This window comes from Sphaeramia orbicularis, chromosome 17, assembly GCF_902148855.1.
Source record: "Sphaeramia orbicularis chromosome 17, fSphaOr1.1, whole genome shotgun sequence".
NCBI lineage: Eukaryota > Metazoa > Chordata > Actinopteri > Kurtiformes > Apogonidae > Sphaeramia > Sphaeramia orbicularis.
Genome location: NC_043973.1, coordinates 19,554,114 through 19,576,094, shown reverse-complemented (window position 1 = coordinate 19,576,094; position 21,981 = coordinate 19,554,114). Strand labels below are relative to the sequence as shown.

Genomic DNA, 21,981 nt, shown 5'->3' with positions numbered 1-21,981 from the left:
GTACGTATAAGCAACAAAACAACCTGTTAAACATGTTGTGCCTTGAGCACACACGAGGACAGAAACACACACTCAACTAATCAGGTTTTACAGGCTAGGGAGGTGTTAACTAGATTTTACAGAAGGGTCGATGCACTCCCATCAATTTCAGGTCTCTCTCTCGTCCTCTTTCAATTTTTTTCTGTCTCTATCTACCTATCCCCCATATAGAGGTGAGGACACTTGGGAGGAAGTAGTGTTGATTACTGCTTTCTATTAAACAACATCTGTCAAAATGGGCTGTGTGTACATAGGTGGAATGGGTTTATAGGAGGGGAATAAAGTGAGGATCAAAGGGACACTACAATAGAGATGTTCATGGGTGAGAAAGATGGACAGAAGTGAGGTAAGGGACAGAAATGAAGGATAAAATGACACAGTATTAGTATGGGCAGTGGGGATGGACTGATTGCAGCAAGGGAGGGGGGATAGATGGGGGGGGTAGCATCTGAAGTATTTTTGCGGCACTTATAGAGCTACATTTTGAGATGGAGTGATAGAAGACAGGGAGGGGGCTTGAGAGATTGAGAGAAAAGAATATTGATGGAGGAAGAAGGAGAGCCAGCAGCACAACTGGAAGATAGGAGAAGTGCCGGGACGAAAAGATGAAAAGGTAGATTACAAGTGTGTTTCAAAGAGGACGTGGTGGAGTGATGGCGGGTGGGCGATTGCACTGTTAGGTGCAATAAGGGTGTCATCCTTCAGGTTTTGGGGGGGTTTAGAAAAAAAAAAATTAAAAAAAATAAGGATTGGTCCCTCTCTTTCTTGTATAGTCCTCACCTCCCTCCTTTCATCTAGTAAACCTCCCATCTTATCTGTCAATCAGCCCAGAGTCCATTTTTCTTCCCCTTCGTGCTTTCGTTTCAGCGCTGTGTTCCTGCTTTTCTCTTCACTTCGCCTTTCTTTTGGCTCTCTGGCTCTCATTTCCTGTTCTGTTCTTGAAATTTACATTTGGATGAAAAACCCTCCCTAATGTATCAAGAATCTCGTGTATTTGCTGAGACCGACTCAGTGTGGACAGTAATTAAATTGGGATTGAAATTGACACTCGGAGCCGGAGCCGCAGCTGAGATGATTTCCCACTAGACAATTTTAAGACTTTTTTGTCTAAATGTCAGCCATTTCAATCATTTCACCCAGTTATAACTAGAGAGCTTCTTGTATTGTTCTTGTTTAACCCGCTGAATCACTGATCCTAACCACACTTTAAACAGCCTAATAGAGGGATTTTATCACTGAACTATAAAACAACAATGCATGCACGTACAGTTTGTGTGTCTTTGTGCAGCTCGCTTTCACATTTACTCATGAAAGCACATACGCACAAGCTGCAACCAGTGCTGGCAGGGTACTGAACAGCTACGCCTCATAAACGAGCTGATTTGCAGGCCACTCTGTTCTGTCCTGTTCTCGTTTAATAAAGTGCTGTTATGCTATTGTTACCGCAGGAGGGAAAACATGAAAAAGTGTCGAAAGCTCCTCAGACGCAGCACGGCGCTGACAAATCACACCAGTTATTGCTGTGTGCGTGCCATTATTGCTCTGCGAGAGCATGCGTGCGGCTGTGTGTATGTGTTCGAAGTTGGTGCTTTTGTCCTCCTGAGGGTGCTTTGGCAGGCTGGCAGGTGCGAGCGATGGGAAGCTAGCTAGAGACTGGCATAGCCATGGATTCAGCAGATGGCCTTTCACTCAAAAAGCTTTCTCCCCTTCGGTCCTCACTTTCTCTCACTCCTTGTTAAACATGTTACAGCTCCTGCCTCCCAGCATCTGTGAGCATGTGTGTGTACGAGCCTCTCCTTTGTCTGCGATCTAATGATACTCCACACAGCTCCGTTTCTAGATTGCTGCAGGCTTTGGTTATATGCCAGATTCCTGTGTGTGTTTTTCTATGTTCGTGTTTTTAATGTGGGAGTTTTGGTGAGAAGTCAGCGTGAAGTTGTTCCATCTATGAGCTTGTTCTTTCATTTTTGTTATTTATTTATTTATTTATTTTAAAGCTGTCTCATCTGCTGTTTCACACAGTTTGACTTTGTGGGGTACATCTGTTGTCAGATTTGAAGATATCTAATACGGAATCCAGAGCCACAATCTGTTAAAGACAACATCTCAAACTCTCATCATAAAAAGCTGTGATTCATAGGATGTTTAGTGCAAAGGATGCAGTTATTTACTAAACCCAGCTTTCTTGTTCCACCTGGATGAGATGAGCATCGTCATAAATTTCTACTGATCACCGTGTTGTTGGGTGGCTGGTTTTAATTTTTATTCGTGACAAAAAAGCAGAAGACATAGATCACAGGTGTCAAACATGTGGCCCGGGGGCCAAATCTGGCCCGCCAAAGGGTCCGGTCTGGCCCTTGGGATGAATTTGTGAAACGCAAAAATACAAATTAAGAAATTAACAATCATTTTAGTTCAGGTTCCACATGCAGAACAATTCAATCTCCAGTGGGTCAGACCAGCAAAATTCTATTATAATAGTCTCTAAATACTCACAACTCCACATTTTTCTCTTTGTAAATGCAAATATTTTTATGTATTTACACTAAAACAAAGTATAATTTCACCAAAAATGTGAATAATCTGAACAAATGTGAAGAACCTGAACTGTCTTAAGGAAAATAATTGCAATTTTAACAACATTCAGTCTGATACTGTTGTGTTGTGTGTGTTTTTAGATCCACTGTGATCTGTACGTTATAATGAACATGTGGAAATGATAAACTGAGGCACAATATTGTTCAAATTACACTTATTCTTTCAGTTTTTTCGTGTAATTCACATTGTTCGAAAGGACAGTTTGTAGATGTAAACATTTTCATTGTTTAATTTTACTTTTTTCACTGTAAAATATAGAGAAAAGTTTGGAGTTGACATTATTTCTATATTATTATGTTATTATTTTACTGGTTCGGCCCACTTCGGATTAAATTTAGCTGAATGTGGCCCCTGAACTAAAATGAGTTTGACACCCCTGACATAGATATATCTTCAAACAGCGAGTAGCTTATAGCAAATTCACATTTCAGAGACTTGCAGTATCTTACAAGCCGAGTTTTCTCTTCAACAAACGTACAAAGAAAGAAAGGTGCACCCTTCTGAGCAGAGTTTTTAATAATACAGAGAGAAAGGCAGAGGGTGGAGGCCATCCAGGAAAGTGAGATGTCATTATGATCTGGCTGATACTTGCAGAAAGACTTCACTGTCTCTCTAATAGAGAGCGAGAACAGCTCTACCTCTTCAACACAATAGCATGTCCTGTTGATGTGCATGTTTGTGCATGTAAGCTTCTTCTACCTCAGCGGCATCTGCTGTGCAGCCTAAGGTTATTCTTAAAAACTTAATGACACCAAAGAGGAGGGAACGTTAAAGGGAAGCTGATGAGAACATGCAGTTGAAAGAGGAGCAAAGTTAAGCAGCACTGAGAGAAGGAGATTTGAAGCACTACCACAATAACAGCAGCATATGCCTCGCCTGTATTGCAATAAAAGACACTGAAATTAAAACGGCGCAAGATAAAGAAAGGGGGGGGGGGGATGGTTTTGGCTCTTGGGAATGTTGTATTGAGCAAAGAAGCAGGAAAACAAGAACAAAGACAGAAATAACAGACCAGTATTTGCCAAATGGGACTTATGGTAAATTCGGTTGAGGTAGAAATCAGCCAATGCATACTGTCCCTGTGGGTGGTGTTGGCTTGTTTGCTTGATGATAGAAGTATAGTGATTCTGCAGCCAGCAGATTCTGAACACATGAATATGAAACAAAGCAGCAAACGTGGAGGGAAGTGTGTGTGGCTACATGAAGAAATGATGTGTGTAGTGTCATTAGACAGATTTGTATGTGTTGCTTGGATGCTGGTGCTTTCAATTAATGTAGCTAAGCTGTAGGGTGTAGCGAAATTCAGCTTTGTCTGCAGAATGCCTCGAAAGTAGCTTACAAACTGTGCAATAATAGCAGCTACTTGCCGCAGGTGCAAAAATATTTCACACAGACTCTATGCAAATGAGCAGATGTTGCAGTGGGATACATCAAATGTCCTATAAACATCAGACAAATTCACAACAGTTTTCGGCTGCGGTTTTTAAACTTTATAGCACATTTAAATACATTTGTTGGACGCGCGTACACGTGCACATATTACGGTCATAGCCTAATCAAGTCTTGTCACCGCAGTAACATCATTAGGGGAATTAGTCTCACACTCATCTACACAGTGATCTGTTAGCAAATATATAGATACACTTCACTTAATTATACAGATGACATGCTCCATGCCTCCTTCCCGCTCTTATTTGACCTTTTCACCAGGTTGTTAAGAAATCTGCTACATTACACCAATTACCCTAGCCTCCCGCCCCTTTATCCTCTATCCTCGACTCCTTTCCTTTTCCCTCTCCCTTTCTTTTATCACCACCGTCTGTACCGAGCGGGAGCTAAATGAAATGTTTCCAAACAGGGTGTTAATGAAACACAGACAGATTTATTAGCCATAACTCTTCAGCTGATCATTTCTCCATCCTAATAATTAGCCCGAGTTGAGTAAATCTTTTTACACTGTGGTCAGAGTGCTGAATTGATGCCAAACGCAGGCGCGACAGAAGAAATCTTACTCACTTAAATTCCTGAATACGCTCTTAGATCACCCAAGCTTTTTGTCAGACTTTGTTTTTTTTTACATGCTGTTTGGACTCTTAATTAATTATCCACAATCAGCTCTTATAAACCTCATAGTTTACGAGCACCCTGGCAGTGAATTGCTTTGTTTTTTCAGATGGTGTACGGGTCTTAATTTTGGTGTGAAATAATGACAGTGAATTTAATCCATTGATTTCATTCCCGGTAATTATTTTTATATTTAATAGCTTAATATTAAACGAAATAACCATTAACATGAGTAATGATGAGAACAGATACACACAGCGGGGTGGATGTGTGTGCGTTTTGTGTGGAAGACGAGTTGATGAGGAATGGAGGATGGATGTGTCATTTCATTGTGTCATGCTGGAGGGGTGACTAATGATTTACTGATTTCATTTTTCTAGTCATTCTGATTAGCAGGAGGAAAATAATGTGAAGTGACAGGAAATGAAACAGGAGAGAAAGGAAAGGAGAGGGAAAGAAAGGAAACAGGAGAGAAAGGAAAGGAGAGGGAAAGAAAGGAAAGGAAACAGGAGAGAAAGGAAAGGAGAGGGAAAGAAAGGAAACAGGAGAGAAAGGAAAGGAGAGGGAAAGAAAGGAAATGAAACGGGAGAGAAAGGAAAGGAGAGGGAAAGAAAAGAAAGGAAAGGAAACAGGAGAGAAAGGAAAGGAGAGGGAAAGAAAGGAAATGAAACGGGAGAGAAAGGAAAGGAGAGGGAAAGAAAGGAAACAGGAGAGAAAGGAAAGGAGAGGGAAAGAAAGGAAATGAAACAGGAGAGAAAGGAAAGGAGAGGGAAAGAAAGGAAACAGGAGGGAAAGGAAAGGAAAGGAAAGGAAAGGAAAGGAAAGGAAAGGAAAGGAAAGGAAAGGAAAGGAAAGGAAAGGAAAGGAAAGGAAAGGAAAGGAAAGGAAAGGAAACAGGAGAGAAAGGAAAACAGAGGGAATGAAAGGAAACCAGGAGATAAAGGAAAGGAAAGGAAACAGGAGAGAAAGGAAAGGAAAGGAAACAGGAGAAAAAGGAAAGGAAACAGAAAAGAAGGGAAAGAAGAGGAAAGGAAAGGAAATAGGAGGAAAGGAAAGGAAACAGGAGAAAAAGGAGAGGAAAGGAAAGGAAACAGGAGATAAAGGAAAGAGGAGAGAAAGGAAAGGAAACTGAGAGAAATTAAAGGAAAGGAAAGGAAAGGAAAGGAAAGGAAAGGAAAGGAAAGGAAAGGAAAGGAAAGGAAAGGAAAGGAAAGGAACCTACCTATCTGTGTGAGTGATCCCGTCTGACTCTTACTTGTCCTGGAGTGTATCAGTTTCTACTTCCTGCCAGCGGCCTGCCTCTAATCCTATAAAAAGCAGCCAGTCATATAAAACAACCTGGGTGATACCACAAAGCTCAGAACGACACACACTTTATTGGGTCTTTTCACGTCTCAGGTTAACATTAGTCCAAGGTTATTCGCCAACATGAAGACAAACAGTTTGCAGCTCCTTCCACACACAGCTTTGTCTTTGTCTTTATAAGTACTGTAGTTAAACTCACCATGCAGTCCCACTTTGTTTCAAGGTCTCCTCTTCCTTTCACCTTTCTGTATGTTTAGTGCATAATCAGAGCTTTTATTCTGCCCTGCCAGAGTTTCTCCTCTTTTGATCTCCTCTTTGCCTCCCTCCCTTCTACTTTTCATTTTCCTGTCTCTCTATTTTGCCCTTTTATTTTAACTCTTCCCCTTGTCTTTCTTGCTCTGCTTCACAGGGTCCTATCCTAAGTTTTTCCTTTTTTCCCCTTCTTTTCTTGCGCTCCCTCTCTCTCTCAGACAGGGGACTCTAGTGGCTCGGGAGACACTTTTGATAAGATAATTTTGCAAACTGCAGGCAGTTACATTAGTGAGTTGAACAGAGAACAAAGCAGCATTTAGGTAATTTGATCACTATCTATATCTGACAGGGGTGGTTTTCTAATTTTACATTGGCTTTTTAGAGCTGTGATAGCCCTTGCAAACTACCTGACAGAATGACTGTTTTTAATTATCAGAGGAAGTACAAATCAGACCAACTCAGCAAAGTATGTTGTTGTCTTGCTCTGTGTTTCTCTATTGCCTGCAGTTACACTAAAGGGAAGAACTGGAAGCAGCAACAGAGCCCGAGGCTAATCATTCAGTAACTGAAGACAAGGCGCAATAGTGTCAATGTCAGGATAAGGAGGGCAGCTTTGTTATTCATTTTTAAGCTGATAAAATAGCCTATTATCAGGCCGGTGTACTCTCGTGTAATCAGATACGGACTTTCTATATTTACATTTGGTTATTCCATGCTACACTGTACTGTGAGGCCCAGTCTCAATTCACCCCTTTGCCCTCCTCCTTACCCCTACCCCTTGGCCCTTGTACTTGGCACTACCCCTTGAAACGGAGCTGCGAGGGGTACACTCTCAAAAATACAGGTACGAGATCAGAACATTTATGTACCTATAAATACATTTTTTTAAGAATGTTCTCTCAAAAGTACAATATTGGTCTTTAGGAGGCCAGAATTGCACCTTTAGACTATGAAAAAGGGTCCAAAGTTCTGTAAAGTACATATTTGTACTATAAGGTACCCTGCAGCATTAAAAAATGTGTGTAGACCATGAGAATAGGCTATAGGCTAGGATAACTTAACAGTAGGCCTAATTATAGTTAAAACATTAGGCTTAGCACATTATTTATTATATATCATACTGTAATTACTCTATATTATATTTAATAATAATTTGTGTTTTAATTTAATAGCCCAGTTAGCTCAATGATAATAGCCTAATAATTTATTTATCTTATTAGAACCTCTGATTATTGCCATAATCTGTTTTATCAAGTTTTCATTCACACCTCCATGTCTTGATGCCGTAGCTTGCCTATGCCGTTTTTTTTTTTTTTTTCTCAATTAGGCCACCGGTTCAAACTTTAAACATCATGGCATTACACTGTAAGCCCAGATAAGTAGAGTTTACTCAAAAAATTTGAGGCAAGTGATTGCACCCAAATGATTTGAGTAATGATCGACTAATCAATTGGTTTAAGTAGGTTCAACTTTAATGCTAAAAGTATTGAACTTAAACTACTAAGTAGAAAACACTAAAAGACAAGTTATTTGTACTTTAAATCTGTTGTAAAATCAACCCCACTATCCAACCATTCAACTCAGCATTTTAGGTTACACTGACTAATTTTCTCAATTGCAGCCAGATTAATTTATCATTGATTAAACAACTTTTTTTTAAGAGAATCAAACTCAAAATCCTATTCCTGACTAAAATAGTTATGAATTTATTCAACTTAATATATTGAAGCATGAATGGAAGTCAGCTGAATGTCATTTGTCAGTACAAGAAATGTTTTTAATTTGACAAGACATTGAGATTTCCATTGTACAATCACAGTCTTAGATGAACAGGAAAGCCATTGTTCTTCCTATGGCTCTGACTCATGGTGCAGCTCTACAAAAATACAAAAACAAACACAAAAAGGCCAATAAACACTGCCATACACACATTAAATCCAAATTAACACTAACACCACAACCCCGCTGAACCCCTGCACATAAAAAGAACACATTTTCAACAACATGCCCAATACCCACAATGCAATGCGAAGATAAAAAGGTGCACTGTAAGCCCGGAATTTGTATTTACTAAAATGCTTTAATTACAATGCACTTAAATGATTTAAATTTTATCATGGTCATGACTAAAACTTAGTGATTTAATTCCATTCAACTTAAACTTTTTCGTGCTTTCAACTATGTCTACAAATTAGTAGAATATACTTAACATTTTATAGTAACATCATAAAACTTAAACCATTTAAGTGCATTGTAATTAAAGCATTTTAGTAAATACAAATTCCGGGCTTACAGTGTATCAACTATATGAGAGTTTTCGTTCTCTGTAAAGTACTTAAGGTACAAAAATGGACCATTTCGAAAGGGTATAGAAATGTCTCTCACAAAAGTACACCCCCAGCGACAAGCATTTGTACCCTTTTAAGTACAAGCTGGTACCTCTGTTTTTGAGAGTGTAGGGGTCGAAACAGTCCCCTATGAAATGGGACAACCCTTCACGACCTGATACATCATCATCAGTCATTGATGCCGCAATAAACAGATGCAGCAACTTTGTTTCCAAAAGTATTCACCATGCCGTCAGTAGCTGTAACCGTCTCTGTTGCATGGGCTTCGGTCGTCTTTTTGCAGCTATCAACTATAAACAGCAGAAATGCGATCTATAACACACTGAAACGGCATTAAACAGTCGATCAAATGATTAAGTTGTTTACGAAGAAAATACATTCAGTTATGTGTTTCTTTCATCACACTGCTGCACGTTTTTGCTGTGTTTACCTCCATCTGGCCAATGATTTGAACAGAATTATGGGAAATTTCTCCTACCCCTTTGTTCGTAGTATGGTCCTGGAAAATCTCCGTTACGAGGGTTATACAGCCCTCCACTTTAGCCCTTCCCCTTCGTCTAATTGAGAATCGGGACAACACTACCCTTTCACATGTACGTGCAAAATGGAGGGATAGGGGTAAGGGGGAGGGCCAAGGGGTGAATTGGGATTGGGCCTTCATGTCCATACACACAAAATTCTTTAAAAGGAGTGATGTTTTGCTTTATTTTAAATGGAATTATGCATTTTAAAACATTTCCCTGTGGTCTACATAAACTGTAAATGCTATACTTGGGTCTGAATTCTTCATTAATTCAACTCCGCAGGTCCATCTTCAACAATACTTTTAAGTAATGACATGAGAAAGGTCAGTTTGATCGCTGCCCCTTTAAAAATAAATTAGTCACTTCAGACCCCACCCCCACCAGGTTGTTGTCCGTGCTTTATGTTCCGTTCAATCACTTGTGTTCGTTAATACAACCAACAACTGAACATTTTAGGTCATCTGCTCAAAGTTTGGACATATTTTCAGTATGGACTACAACCGCTGCTGCTGATAAACAATTATGACGTACTCTAAGAAATGTTCATTGGAAGTCTTGACCTTTTATGTGCAAATGTCGTGACGTAACAAGTTATATACATAACAAATTAAGCAGGAATTAAAATAGGTTGTAGAAATCAACTCAATTTTTGCCAAAATGAATATAAAGATAGCTTTGTAGCATCTGGAGGGTTTAAATTCAAACTTTTGGAACTATTAGGGTCCAAATACACAAATAAATGTACCAAAGACTAATAAAAGTGGGTTTAGCAAAATATGATCCCTTTAAGTTTGGATGAGGGTATTTTATAAACTATCAGTAATGACAGAATGTGGCTCCAATAGTGGTCAATCCCTCATACCAGGCTTCTCAACTGGAATTCCTGACTTTGTGTTAAATTAAAAGCTCAAAAACTAGCCTCCATTTCAATATTATAAATGTTTTTCGCACATTATTTTCAGTTACAAATAGAAATCAGCAACTGCCTTTATTGTCACAGCATGGTCGCCTATTAAAACTATAAAAAGGGCGACAAGGACCGTTGCAAAAAATCAATACTCATCAGGGATTGTGTCTCTATAGGTATCAGAGTAGCTCAGACTGTGGTATTTTTGCAACGCTTACTTCTTTTTTTACATTGAAGATTGATTTTTTTTTTTTTTTTTTTTTTGCCCTTTTAGTATTCATACATTCCGCCCCTTTTGTTGATGAGCACCTGATTCCTATGTATGCATTTACATGTTATGTTCAATGACTCAGTGAAGCACCTACTACGAGTTTGTTTTTTTCTTTTAAAACTATACTTCAAGCTATTTCTGCATCAAGTAAATCACCGACAGCCCTTTTTGTAGTGGTCTTCCTCCAATAGGTGTTGAGGCATATTTTTTGTAGATTACTTCCTTATACTTAGATTACAGGTGTCAAAGCCTGGGGGGGCAAATCTGGCCCGCCAAAGGGTCCAATCTGGCCCGTGGGATGAATTTGTTAAAATTCAAAAATTACACTGAAGATATTAATAATCGATGGAGTCAAAATCATTTTTATTCAGGTTCCATATACAGTCCAATTAGATTTCAAGTGGGTCAGACCAGTAAAATATTATCAGAATAACCTAGAAATAATGACAACCCCAAATTTTCTCTTTGATTTTTTGGTAAAAAAGTAAAATTACATGAAAATGTTTACATTACCAAACAATACTTTTAAAAAAATGTGAATAACCTGAACAAATATGAACAAACAGAAATGTCTTAAGAAAAGTAAATGCAATTTTACCAATATTCTGTCTGTTACTAAATGTTTTGTGCGATTGTAATGCACATGTGTAAATTATAAACTAATAAACCGAGGCAGAATATTGTTAAAATTGCACTTGTTTTTCTTAAGACAATTCAAGTTGTTGATGTTATTCGGATTTTTAAGGAAACTTTGTAGACGTAAACCTGATCATAATATTATTTTACTTTTTTCACTGTTATTGTTTCAGTGGTCTGGCCCACTGGAGATCAAATTGGGCTGAATGTGGCCCTTGAACTAAAATGAGTTTCACACCCCTGACTTAGATGTTCAGTCCTGTTATCCAGTGTCAAATAAAGACATAATGGGTGATACTAGTCAATTGTATCATTATTATATTAAGACATCTACTATTTTGGATGGATGTATTCACTTCACATTCGGTTTTGGCTGCGGTGTTTACCCTTGGCACACACTCAGACCCTGTGCTTACCCCGTGTTCATCTGAGTTGACCTCTGGTTGCCAGTTATTTTCCCACATTCTGCTGGAATACTTGAAATTGTCTGTTTGACTGAAAATAAGTGAGTTTATCCATCCATCTTGTGTTAGCCTTGTGATCTGCTCTGACTATCGGGAAAAACATGCTGGGATAGGATCCAGGTTCTTGTGATCCTGAAGAGGAATGCATGGGTAGAACAAAGAACAAAAAGAGTATTAAGATTTTGACTGAGGAATAACATTTAGGTTTCAATTTAACTCATTGTTTTGACGAAATGGCATCATCTTCTGGTATTTACTCATTCTACTGCCCAACCGATAACAGTCCCCTCTTTGTAATTTTTACTTAAAATGTCTATTTGTATCTGTAATGTCCTTATAGGAGAAGTAAAAATTTCCCATTCTGTGTCGATCCGCTGTCTTTCAACACTCCACGCATTGCAGCAATATCCACTATCTCGTGCTGACCTTGTTTGCCATTCTTCTCTCTTGCATTATCTCTGTTGTAGTGATTTCATATCTCATTCTTGCTTTCTTTTTAAATTTATTTCCAGTCAGCCCTATCGCCTCTTTCTCCTACTCTTTTTCATGCCCCACCCTCTCCATCCACGTTACCCCTCGAGTTGCTATTCCTATGGCTGCTCCCCCTCTATCCTCGCTCTTTCACTCCATCTGATTGCTTGTTAGTTGGTATGCAGGCTTGGACCCCCATTGTGCATTCTTGCCTGTCAGCACTCTTTTTCTGTTCCTCACTCACTTTATTTCTCTTTCCTGCTCCTAGTACCCACTCATTCTCTTAAAAAAATCCCCAAAAAACAAAATCAAAGTGTCATACAGGCCCTTTTGGGGAATGGATAAACGAATAAAAACAGGAGAAGAAAAAGATGATGTATGGGTTATTGGACAAGAGAATGTTTTCCCTTAAAGTAAGAATTAAAGAGAATATAACACCCCAGAGAGATAAAGGGCAGCGAGGAAGCGAATGAGAAAAAGAGAGAGGGAAATGGGGGAGGGGCTATGGCTACGATAATATATGGATGGAGTTCTATGGAGGTGGAGGCTTGCTACCAGAATGACAAATGGGTCTCGAGTGACAGAGTATTATATTAAAAAGTAAATTGATATGCAAATGTGGACTGTGTGGCTTTGGAGGACAGGGATAGCCTGTTGTCCTCACTGAAGTGGAACAGAGAGAGAGACAGAGGGAAAAGTGAGAGCTCGGGCGTGATAGTGATATCCCAGTCCGCTAATATGAGTGTGTTGTTGCATGATTGGTGCAGGTGTGTGTTGCTTAAATCTGCATGAATATACATCTGTGCGTGCAGGAGTGTCTGTGTCTGTACTTACTCTATGGGACAGTGTGGTAAAGTGCACAAGGATGGCAAGTACATGGAACAATGACTCCTCCAACACCGAGAGATAGTGCTAACTTCACACCGCAGTACAGCAGTATAAAGGAGCATCTTATTATACAGTCTGTTCCAGCTCAAGACTCTGTGAATGTTTCTATTATAAACTGTGGCATTCAAATCAAAGCAGACAACTAGCCATTTAATGACTTTGCAGTGACCATAACTACGTTAATAAATACAAATAAATCATAAAAGCATCGTGGGATATTTTCTGCAGTCATATCCCTTAGTGTTTTTTTCAGATATAGAAACCATGACATACCTGTACTGTACAAAAACATGATTTAGGATTAGAGAGAAGACATGCTTCTGTGTAATACATCACTGCAACACATGGAGATTTGTTATACATTTATGTTGAATTTAGGTCTGAACACACAAAGAATAAAAGTTGGATGGATGCATGTCATCTCAGTGTTTCTCAACTAAAAACAGCTTTTGGTTCAGGTTAGGGAAATATACACTGTAAAAAATGACTGTAGAATTAACACCAAAAAGTTGTAAAATTGCAACATAAAAAACTGTAAGTGACAAAACAATGCAAAGTTGTTTATTTGAAAAGATTTCTGTGTAACGATTGAATCAAATATAGCTGTAGTTTTTACAGGAAGAGTATGTGAACAAAACCAGATTGGTATGTAGAAATGATGTATTCCTGTTGTTTTCAGAAAATAAAACTGTAAATTGAAATACAATGTGGTGCCGTTTAAATTGCAAATACCATAATGTTGATATATATATATATATATATATATATATATATATATATATATATATATATATATATATATATATACACACACACAGGGTGGGGAAGCAAAATTTACAATGAGTTGTTTTTTCTCAGCAGGCACTACGTCAGTTGTTTTGAAACCAAACATATATGATGTCATAATCTACCTAACACTATTATCCATACCTTTTCAGAAACTTTTGCCCATATGAGTAATCAGGAAAGCAAACGTCAAAGAGTGTGTGATTTGCTGAATGCACTCGTCACACCAAAGGAGATTTCAAAAATAGTTGGAGTGTCCATAAAGACTGTTTATAATGGAAAGAAGAGAATGACTATGAGCAAAACTATTACGAGAAAGTCTGGAAGATACTATTAAAGAAGAATGGGAGAAGTTGTCACCCGAATATTTGAGGAACACTTGCGCAAGTTTCAGGAAGCGTGTGAAGGCAGTTACTGAAAAAGAAGGACACATAGAATAAAAACATTTTCTATTATGTCAATTTTCTTGTGGCAAATAAATTCTCATGACTTTCAATAAACTAATTGGTCATACACTGTCTTTCAATCCCTGCCTCAAAATATTGTAAATTTTGCTTCCCCACACTATATATATATATATATATATATATATATATATATATATATATATATATATATATATATATATATATATATATATATATATAAAGTTATGAAAAAGTAAACATTTAACAATGTAACATTTTAAACTTGTAAATGAATGGGTTGGTAGAGTTGGTAGAGTGGCTCGTCCAATAACACTGGTCTACAATTTTTTAGAAATGATTTGCTTCAGACATTAAATGTGCTAAAAGTTACGTATTTTAATAAGATTAATTGGAAAATAAATGACAAAAGTGCCGGTTTGCTGATGTTTTCAAGGTATATGATAAAGTGTTATTACACATATATATTGGTTTATGTACATTTATATAATAGTTTTATAAATCTTCCACTAAATAGAACCTGTAAAGTGAATGTATTCTAATGTGCAGACAGTGTTTTGAAGTAGATCTTGTAGCTCTGAGACAAATATTCCTTTTGAGTCAAACCCATTCTCTTGTTAATTCTTGAATTTCACATTTTGACCCAAGGCTGTATCACGGAAACTTCAGCCAACCAGCATTTTTGACTTGACTTTTCTTTATCAGTGACTCTCATGTGGTAAAATTTCATTACTTTTATTCTGGAAGCATTTTCCTTGTAGACCAGTGTAATCAAAAGGTTGGTGGTTCGAATCCTGGCTCTGACTGTCCATATGTCCAAGTGTCCATGGAAGACACTGAACCCTAAATTGCTCCCAGTCGGACCTGGTGGCTTTGGAAAGTGCTTTGGACACCATGAAGGTGTAGAAAATGTGTTAAATAAGTGCAGTCCATTTACCAGTTAAATCTACATGTTTAAACTGTTAAATCTACATGTTACTCTGCAAATATGTTTACAGTTGGATGTGTTTTTTACAGTATTGTTCTGGAAACCACAGCTGCCAGTTTTTTTTCCGTAAAAACAACAGGGCTTTTTTTGCAGAGTACTAGGGCTTGGTTTAATACAGAGAAAGTTGTGAAAGATGTGGTAAAAAGTGGATTCAGTAATACGTGAGCCAAATTACACTCTTGTCCTACCCCTACCCAAAGGCTTGAAGACTAAAAACGTACAGGAGTCCTGGATTTTGTGGCTCCTGTCTATTGAGGAAAGACTAAAAACATAGTCTATATTACAAAGAAGCCAAACATTTTTAACATGAGACTGAGTTAAAAGGAACATACAATAGGGAGTGGTTATCAAATAAATGAGAAAATGTTGCAACATACAGTACATAATAAGTAATATAATAAAACAACTACATGTGGTGTGAGAGTATAGCTGCTGCCCTCCTGAATAACTTAATTACAGGTCAGTTGCATTCAGTTGAAGGTTTTAAATAAAATATCAATTTCAAACACACATTCAGACACAGCTGTCGGGGGAAAACAAAAGCCATAGCCATGTCAGGTTTTGTGCCATGTTTAAGACTGCAGCGCTAATGATTCATGACACTTCTAACTGGAGAGGAGAAATGAGTTGCTCTGTAATTACTATGGAAATGTGTTCATTTCCCATCAGACACATACACACACATACACACACATATGCAGCCATGCACCCATGGAGACACACACTAACTGATACACATCCAGCAGTGATGAGGAAGTATCTTCAACATGGGTTGGGGTGTTTTCCAAAATGGGCTTTTTGCATGTGTGTGTATGTGTGTGCACCCCCGTGGGATTATCACAGTCGGAGCAGAGGTGTGACCCATGTCCCCATTCCCCATATGCTCTAAACACATGCCCAAAAGCAGTGTGTGTGTGTGTGTGTGTGTCGAGGGGGTAATGATAGTCCCTTGGTGTTCAACTGTCTCGAGCCCAGCTGATAACCAGGTGGGGCCCGCTCCTGCCCCCAACTCCCCTTTCATAATCCCCCTCCTCTTTATCCCCAAATACCAGTAACCAGTCTCTATCCTGTGTGTGTGTGTGTGTGTGTCCGTAACTGTGTGTGCATTCCCAAGACAGTCTATTGACGTCTAGGTTATGCCATGCATTCAGCTGTGTAAAATCAACACTCGGATTAAACACCAAATGAGTGAGTCTCTGAGTCTCAGTCAAAACACCCTGTGTCTGCACCCAGTATTCCTACACGTATTGATATTTGTTAATGATTCTAATTTGCTGATTTGCTTTTTTTTAACCCTTTCATGCATGAATTATAAGAGCCTTAATCAACATTTTTATTCGTGAGTGTTTTTATTCTTCAAGGCATTAAAAAAACAATACGATTGAAATTGTTTTTATGAACCCATTTTTCATGGACTTGCAAAAATGTTCACTCAGCTAGACGCCATGCATTTAATTTTTGAAGCAAAGAAACGTATTTACTGATAAACTGTGTGAAAACTATGAAATAAAAACATTTTTAATGCAGATAATCTGATGTTTTCTCACATTTTAACAAACACTAATACTAGTCATTACTCATTTCATGGAGATAATATGCACAAAAAAAAACATTAAAAAACCAAAAACTGTTAATTACAGTTTAATAACAATAACAAGCAACTGATTTACACTCAAACATGTTAGTGCAGATCAGGTTTATCAAGAACAGCAAAGTTACAGTAACAGTATGAATTGCAGTGTATTGTGGGATGGTGCATGCACTGCAAAAATCTAACTCTCACCAAGTGTATTTTTCTCTCATCACACTTAAAATAAGACAGAATCACCTAAAGAGGAACTTTTTTTTTTTTTTGCTTAATTCAAGCAAAAAAAAAAAAATCTGCCAATGGAACAAGCGAAAATTATCTTGGTAAGATTACTTGAAATCAGATTTTCCAGATCTGTTGTCTATAAATCAGTTCTTATATCTCACTGAAAAGTTACTCTTTAGGTGATTATGTCTGATTTTAAGTGTGATGAGATATTTGGACTAGAGATGAGAAAAATACACTTGGTCAGAGTTAGATTTTTGCAGAGTGAGCGTCCACTGTGTCGGCTGATATGGAACTAAAACAACAAAATCCATGAATATACAAGAAACAGCTGTCCACTGTAGTGACCACTATGCATGAAAGGGTTAATCAAATCCCTTTTTTCCCTTTAAATTATTTGGTCACTTGGTGTTTTAGGTAATAATAATAATAATTTAGGTTAATATGCATGCAAAATAACCTGATTTACTAACCGAGAGACCTGATATACGTATTTTTATCTAATCTTATGTAATCTACTCTTGCATAATATATTTGTCTGTAAACAATTAAGACCGTACAGCTGGATATAACAACATAAATCTCAGTCGGGTCAGCAGTGTTTGTAGTTTGATTCAGAATCACAGTTACTTGTGGCTCTCAGCCCACATCAGTTTCTCTTTATGATGCACAAATTGAATGATTACTGCTTCAGCTGAGAACTCGTTCAATTCTCCAAGGAGACGAGAGGAGAGCTCTGTAGTATTTACTGTGTGCTGTGTTTAGTACCTTGTTACATAAAAGCTATAATTTCATTTTCCTGTTTTTGGCCTAAATGTTTGTGCTGAATTTTAAAGGGCAGTAAATCTCAGAGACAGGCTTATTGCCATTTAGAGCTTTTAAATGCTTTTCAAGGCTGAAACACAACAAAAGGGAGAAATGCACTGACATAAGCATATGGCACAGAGACATTTTATTCCTGTGAGGTCTGTAAGGCAGAATAAGTTTAACGTTTCCTTGCAGCTGGATGGCAGGACTGAGTTGATCAATTCATCAATATTTTGTCTTGATCCCTGAACTGACCCACGCTCCAGGATGTGTGCATGTGTGCACAGGGGGCTAGAAAAAGGGGAGTATGACCTATGATAGTGCTGGAGGCAGTGGTTAATGGGCGTAAGGATCCACAGACGGGTAAAAAGGAGGACTTTAATGAATGGATCTGTTGGAGGCTCTATAGAGATATCTGCAGGACACATAAACTCATACTCACTCAACCCCAGGCATAAAACAGCTTAGAGGGAAGTGTGGAATTGACAGGTAGAAGCAGAGCAAAAGAAGAATAGTTTGTTTCATCCCTCCAGGCTTGACTCACACAGAGGAGGATGCATGTGTGTTTGTGTGAGACAAAAGGAAATATGTGGCTGTTCATACACACAGTTATTGGCTGTGCACAGTGGAGCATGGGATTGTCCTGGAAATATCATAGATTTGATGCAGAAAACAGATGTGTGCAATTTCACATACACACTCACGTGTATAGAATACCTGAATTGAACAGGTTTGCTTTAAAGCCATACTATCTGTGCGGTCACACTCCTTTTTCGCTTTCTTCTCAGGCACTGTGGATATATCAAAGCAAAACAGGATCCGGATGAAGAGAAGATGCAATTCCAACACGGTCGAGGTAAGGAAACAAATGGTTCACACACTCAGAAATGGATACAGAAGTAAATGTGTCTGATAACGCTGTCATTACTTGCTTTTAGAAATAGGAATGTTTCACTTGTTTCTCATAAGATACACTACAATGCATCACTTTATGCAGTAAGATTCCATTATGATGGATATAAATGTAATTTATTTGTCTAATGTGTTTTCTTTTCAGTTTTTCAAAGAGATTAAATTTGTAATTTATATGATGGCTTAGTTTGAACTTATGTAAGCACCCACACACACACACATGCACACACATACACACACACACACACATTACTTGTCTTTAAACCAAACTTCTCGCCCACCTGCAATGAATCATACTCCTGCTTGTATTTATACCTTCATACAACAGACAGAATGGGAGGGGGGGGGGGGGGGGGGGGGGCATTTAATCAATTCAGCACTACAGGAGCAAAAGCTGTGGTGCGACATTTTGTTTATTTACAAATGTACCTCGCTCGTACTTTGTTTACAGAGTTTCAGATCTATCATGAGTGTGAAACAGAGAACAGCATGTAGCTCCACAACATTCTCAGCTGAATATACCGTATTGTTTCACACATTCATGAACTAATGTTTGCTGGCAGAGTGACACGCCTTATGGGTTCTTGTTAAAATTCTTAATCAGTTTAACACCATGGCTATGTGTTCAATTACGCAATAGTTTATAATATCACCCAAACAGACCACCCACTCTGATTTCTGCATTCACACTACAGAAATGCCCAAGTATTCATCAGCCTTAGTTCTGTATTCACATATTTACTACGTATGTGCTATATACAATATGTACCATGCGCAGCAGACGATGACAACATTCTAGTAGATTTAAGAAACACTGCATCATACGCTATATGTTTTCAATCTCTCCATATTTGCATTTCTACAGTCAAGCTTCCAGGCAGCAGGACTTATATCCATCCTCACACCTACGAAGACCCAAACCAGGCTGTGAGGGATTTCGCCAAAGAGATTGACGCTTCCAATATTCGCATAGAAAGAGTAATTGGAGCCGGTGAGTTGGCAGTAAAATACCATTAGGTTGGATTAATCGCTCAACGTATAATTCAACTGTATTCATTTCTTTTTTTGTTTTTTTCTTTGATTTTGGGCACTTCTGTTCTATTAAAGTAATAGAAAGTCTGGACGCTGTTAAGTTTTACACGTACATTATATAAGAGGCTTTTACATAATATATGTATAATATATGTATAATAGCATTTACATGTGCTAGTTTGTGCAAAAGCTGACAATTCATTAATAAATTAATTGCTCATGTGAGTCCAAAAGAAACACAGTTATTATAAAGTTGTCCAACCTTCTATATTTTGTCCTGGTGTTTCATGTTTTTTGTGTATGTGTGTGTGTGGTGTATGTAGGAGAGTTTGGGGAGGTGTGTAGCGGTCGATTGCGTGTTCAGGGAAAAAGGGAGATTTATGTGGCCATCAAGAGCCTGAAGGCGGGATACTCGGACAAACAGAGGAGGGACTTCCTGTCTGAGGCCTCCATCATGGGACAGTTTGATCATCCGAACATCATCAGGCTGGAGGGAGTCGTCACAAGATGTAAGCGATGAATACAAATCTCATTTTGCATGTGAATGGTGTGTGTTTGCCTAATCATAATCATGCACTCTAGAGCTGTAGCTATTGATTATTTTCTTCTATTCAATTTGATTAAAGGATTATTTGATTAAAAAATAGTAAAAAAAAAAAAAAAAGGACATGTCTGAAAATGACAAACAACTTGTCCTTTATTCCAGGACCAGCTGAAACATCAACTACAAAGAGTATAAAAGTAAAAGAATGTATAAAAAAAATCTATATAGAAATAACAACAGCAATAACGGAATAAAAAATATCTATATATCCTCTTAAGCTAAATGACCTCTACGAACAATATCTGCACTGCAGTCTACAGCTAATTTGTATCCAACTTACTACCAACTTAAGATGGAACTAACATACAACTTTAAAAAAAAAAAAGCCAAATATTTTTAATGTTTGTGTGAATGTGTAAAATTTTAAAGGAGTAAGTGATGTTTACAATGAAGAAAAGTGAGCATATGGACATTTTCTGCCTTTTTGTCCTTGTCTCTTCTGAGCTACACTCCACATTGTTCCTGGCATCATGTGTGTCACAATAAGCGTTTGTGTGAAACACAACAGGAAAAAAGCAACTGTAAAATTAAGGAAACAAAGCTTCCATTCAGGAAAAGTTAATCAAATAACCTTTTTAACTCTTTAAAACCTGAGGCGTCACCGCTGACGTACCCTGTGCATATGTAGTTTGGATGGCTGTAACTCTTTCACTGTTCCAATGGTTTCTGAAACCAACGACATTGTACTTTATACGTATTATTGGGTCAGTACGGTAATTTCTTTCATACTTGTACCAAGGTTCTAATAGTTTTGGATTTTTCATTATAGTTTAGTTTTATTTAGTTTTGACTTTTTTTTCTCTAATTCAGTTAGTTTTAATTAGTTTTTAGAGTAGGTTTGCTAGTTTTTATTAGTTTTCTTTTTTTTTCTAAATGCTTAGTTTTAGTTTAGTTTTAGTATTAATTAGGGGCTCGGGCATCGACACGAGCACCTCTCCCCCATTGCAAAGCAATGGGAGAGAGGTGCTCGTGGCGAAGCCACGAGCACCTATTGTTCTTCCGCTCGTTTATTAATATTATTTTAGTTTTGTTGTATCTTTTCTCTTCTTCTCCATCAAATTCAAATAAATCCCAGACAGGACTCTGCTGCTTTCTCCCAACTTTAGTCTCCATGTTTCGAGGTAGAGTGGGGACCAGAAGACGACTGTAAACCACAAGTGATGGACCGTGAAGTGTCGTATGGTGCCGCTAGCTAAAATTGCTAGAGCGAAATAGATCACTTTCGTATCAATCCGACATTGACAAAGACGAAAACGAAGGGAATTTTATCCATAATTTTTATCCATTTTAGTTAGTTTTGTAAGCACACTACAGTTTCAGTTAGTTATCGTTTTTTTCTTTTAATTACAGTTTTTATTTATTTCAGTTAACGAAAATGTTTTTTCAATTCTAGTTTTCGTCATTTCATTAGTTTTCGTTAACGATAATAACCTTGACTTGTACTAGAAGCTGGAGAAGAAGTGTCTTCAGCAGAATTATAACATGCAGTAAATTGTAAATGACTGCGAGATTTTGAAAGTTCTAAGTGAAGACTGGAGCTAAAAGTACTGAAGTCACAAAAAAAGTCTGTTATATACTGTATGTATTATATTTACAGGGTGGACGTAACTAAACAAATACAGCATGTTCATATGCTCAGTTTGAATTGTCCAAACATGTGACTTCAGTACTTTTAGCACCAGGGTCTTCAAAGGTTCTGGAAAGATGGGCAAATGGACTCACTCACAGCATATTTTCTAACCTTTTTATAGTCAAAATAAGAAAGAAAAGTCCAGAGAGACTATTTTAAGCTCAGAGTTTAATTGATTCGAGTTGCTTAATCATTTGAGGTCTAATACACTGCATTT

The 21,981-nt window shown here is 37.8% G+C and overlaps 1 protein-coding gene across 2 annotated transcripts in view; it reads left to right on the top strand.

Moving 5' to 3' along the window:
- LOC115436924 (ephrin type-A receptor 3-like) overlaps positions 1-21,981 on the top strand; it is a 127,715-nt gene that overhangs the window by 82,929 nt on the left and 22,805 nt on the right. For both annotated transcript variants that reach the window (XM_030159928.1, XM_030159927.1), the window contains exons 11-13: positions 18,375-18,442; positions 19,364-19,489; positions 19,854-20,039. In XM_030159928.1, the coding sequence (XP_030015788.1) occupies positions 18,375-18,442; positions 19,364-19,489; positions 19,854-20,039 (380 nt within the window). The remainder of the gene's footprint in view (positions 1-18,374; positions 18,443-19,363; positions 19,490-19,853; positions 20,040-21,981) is intronic.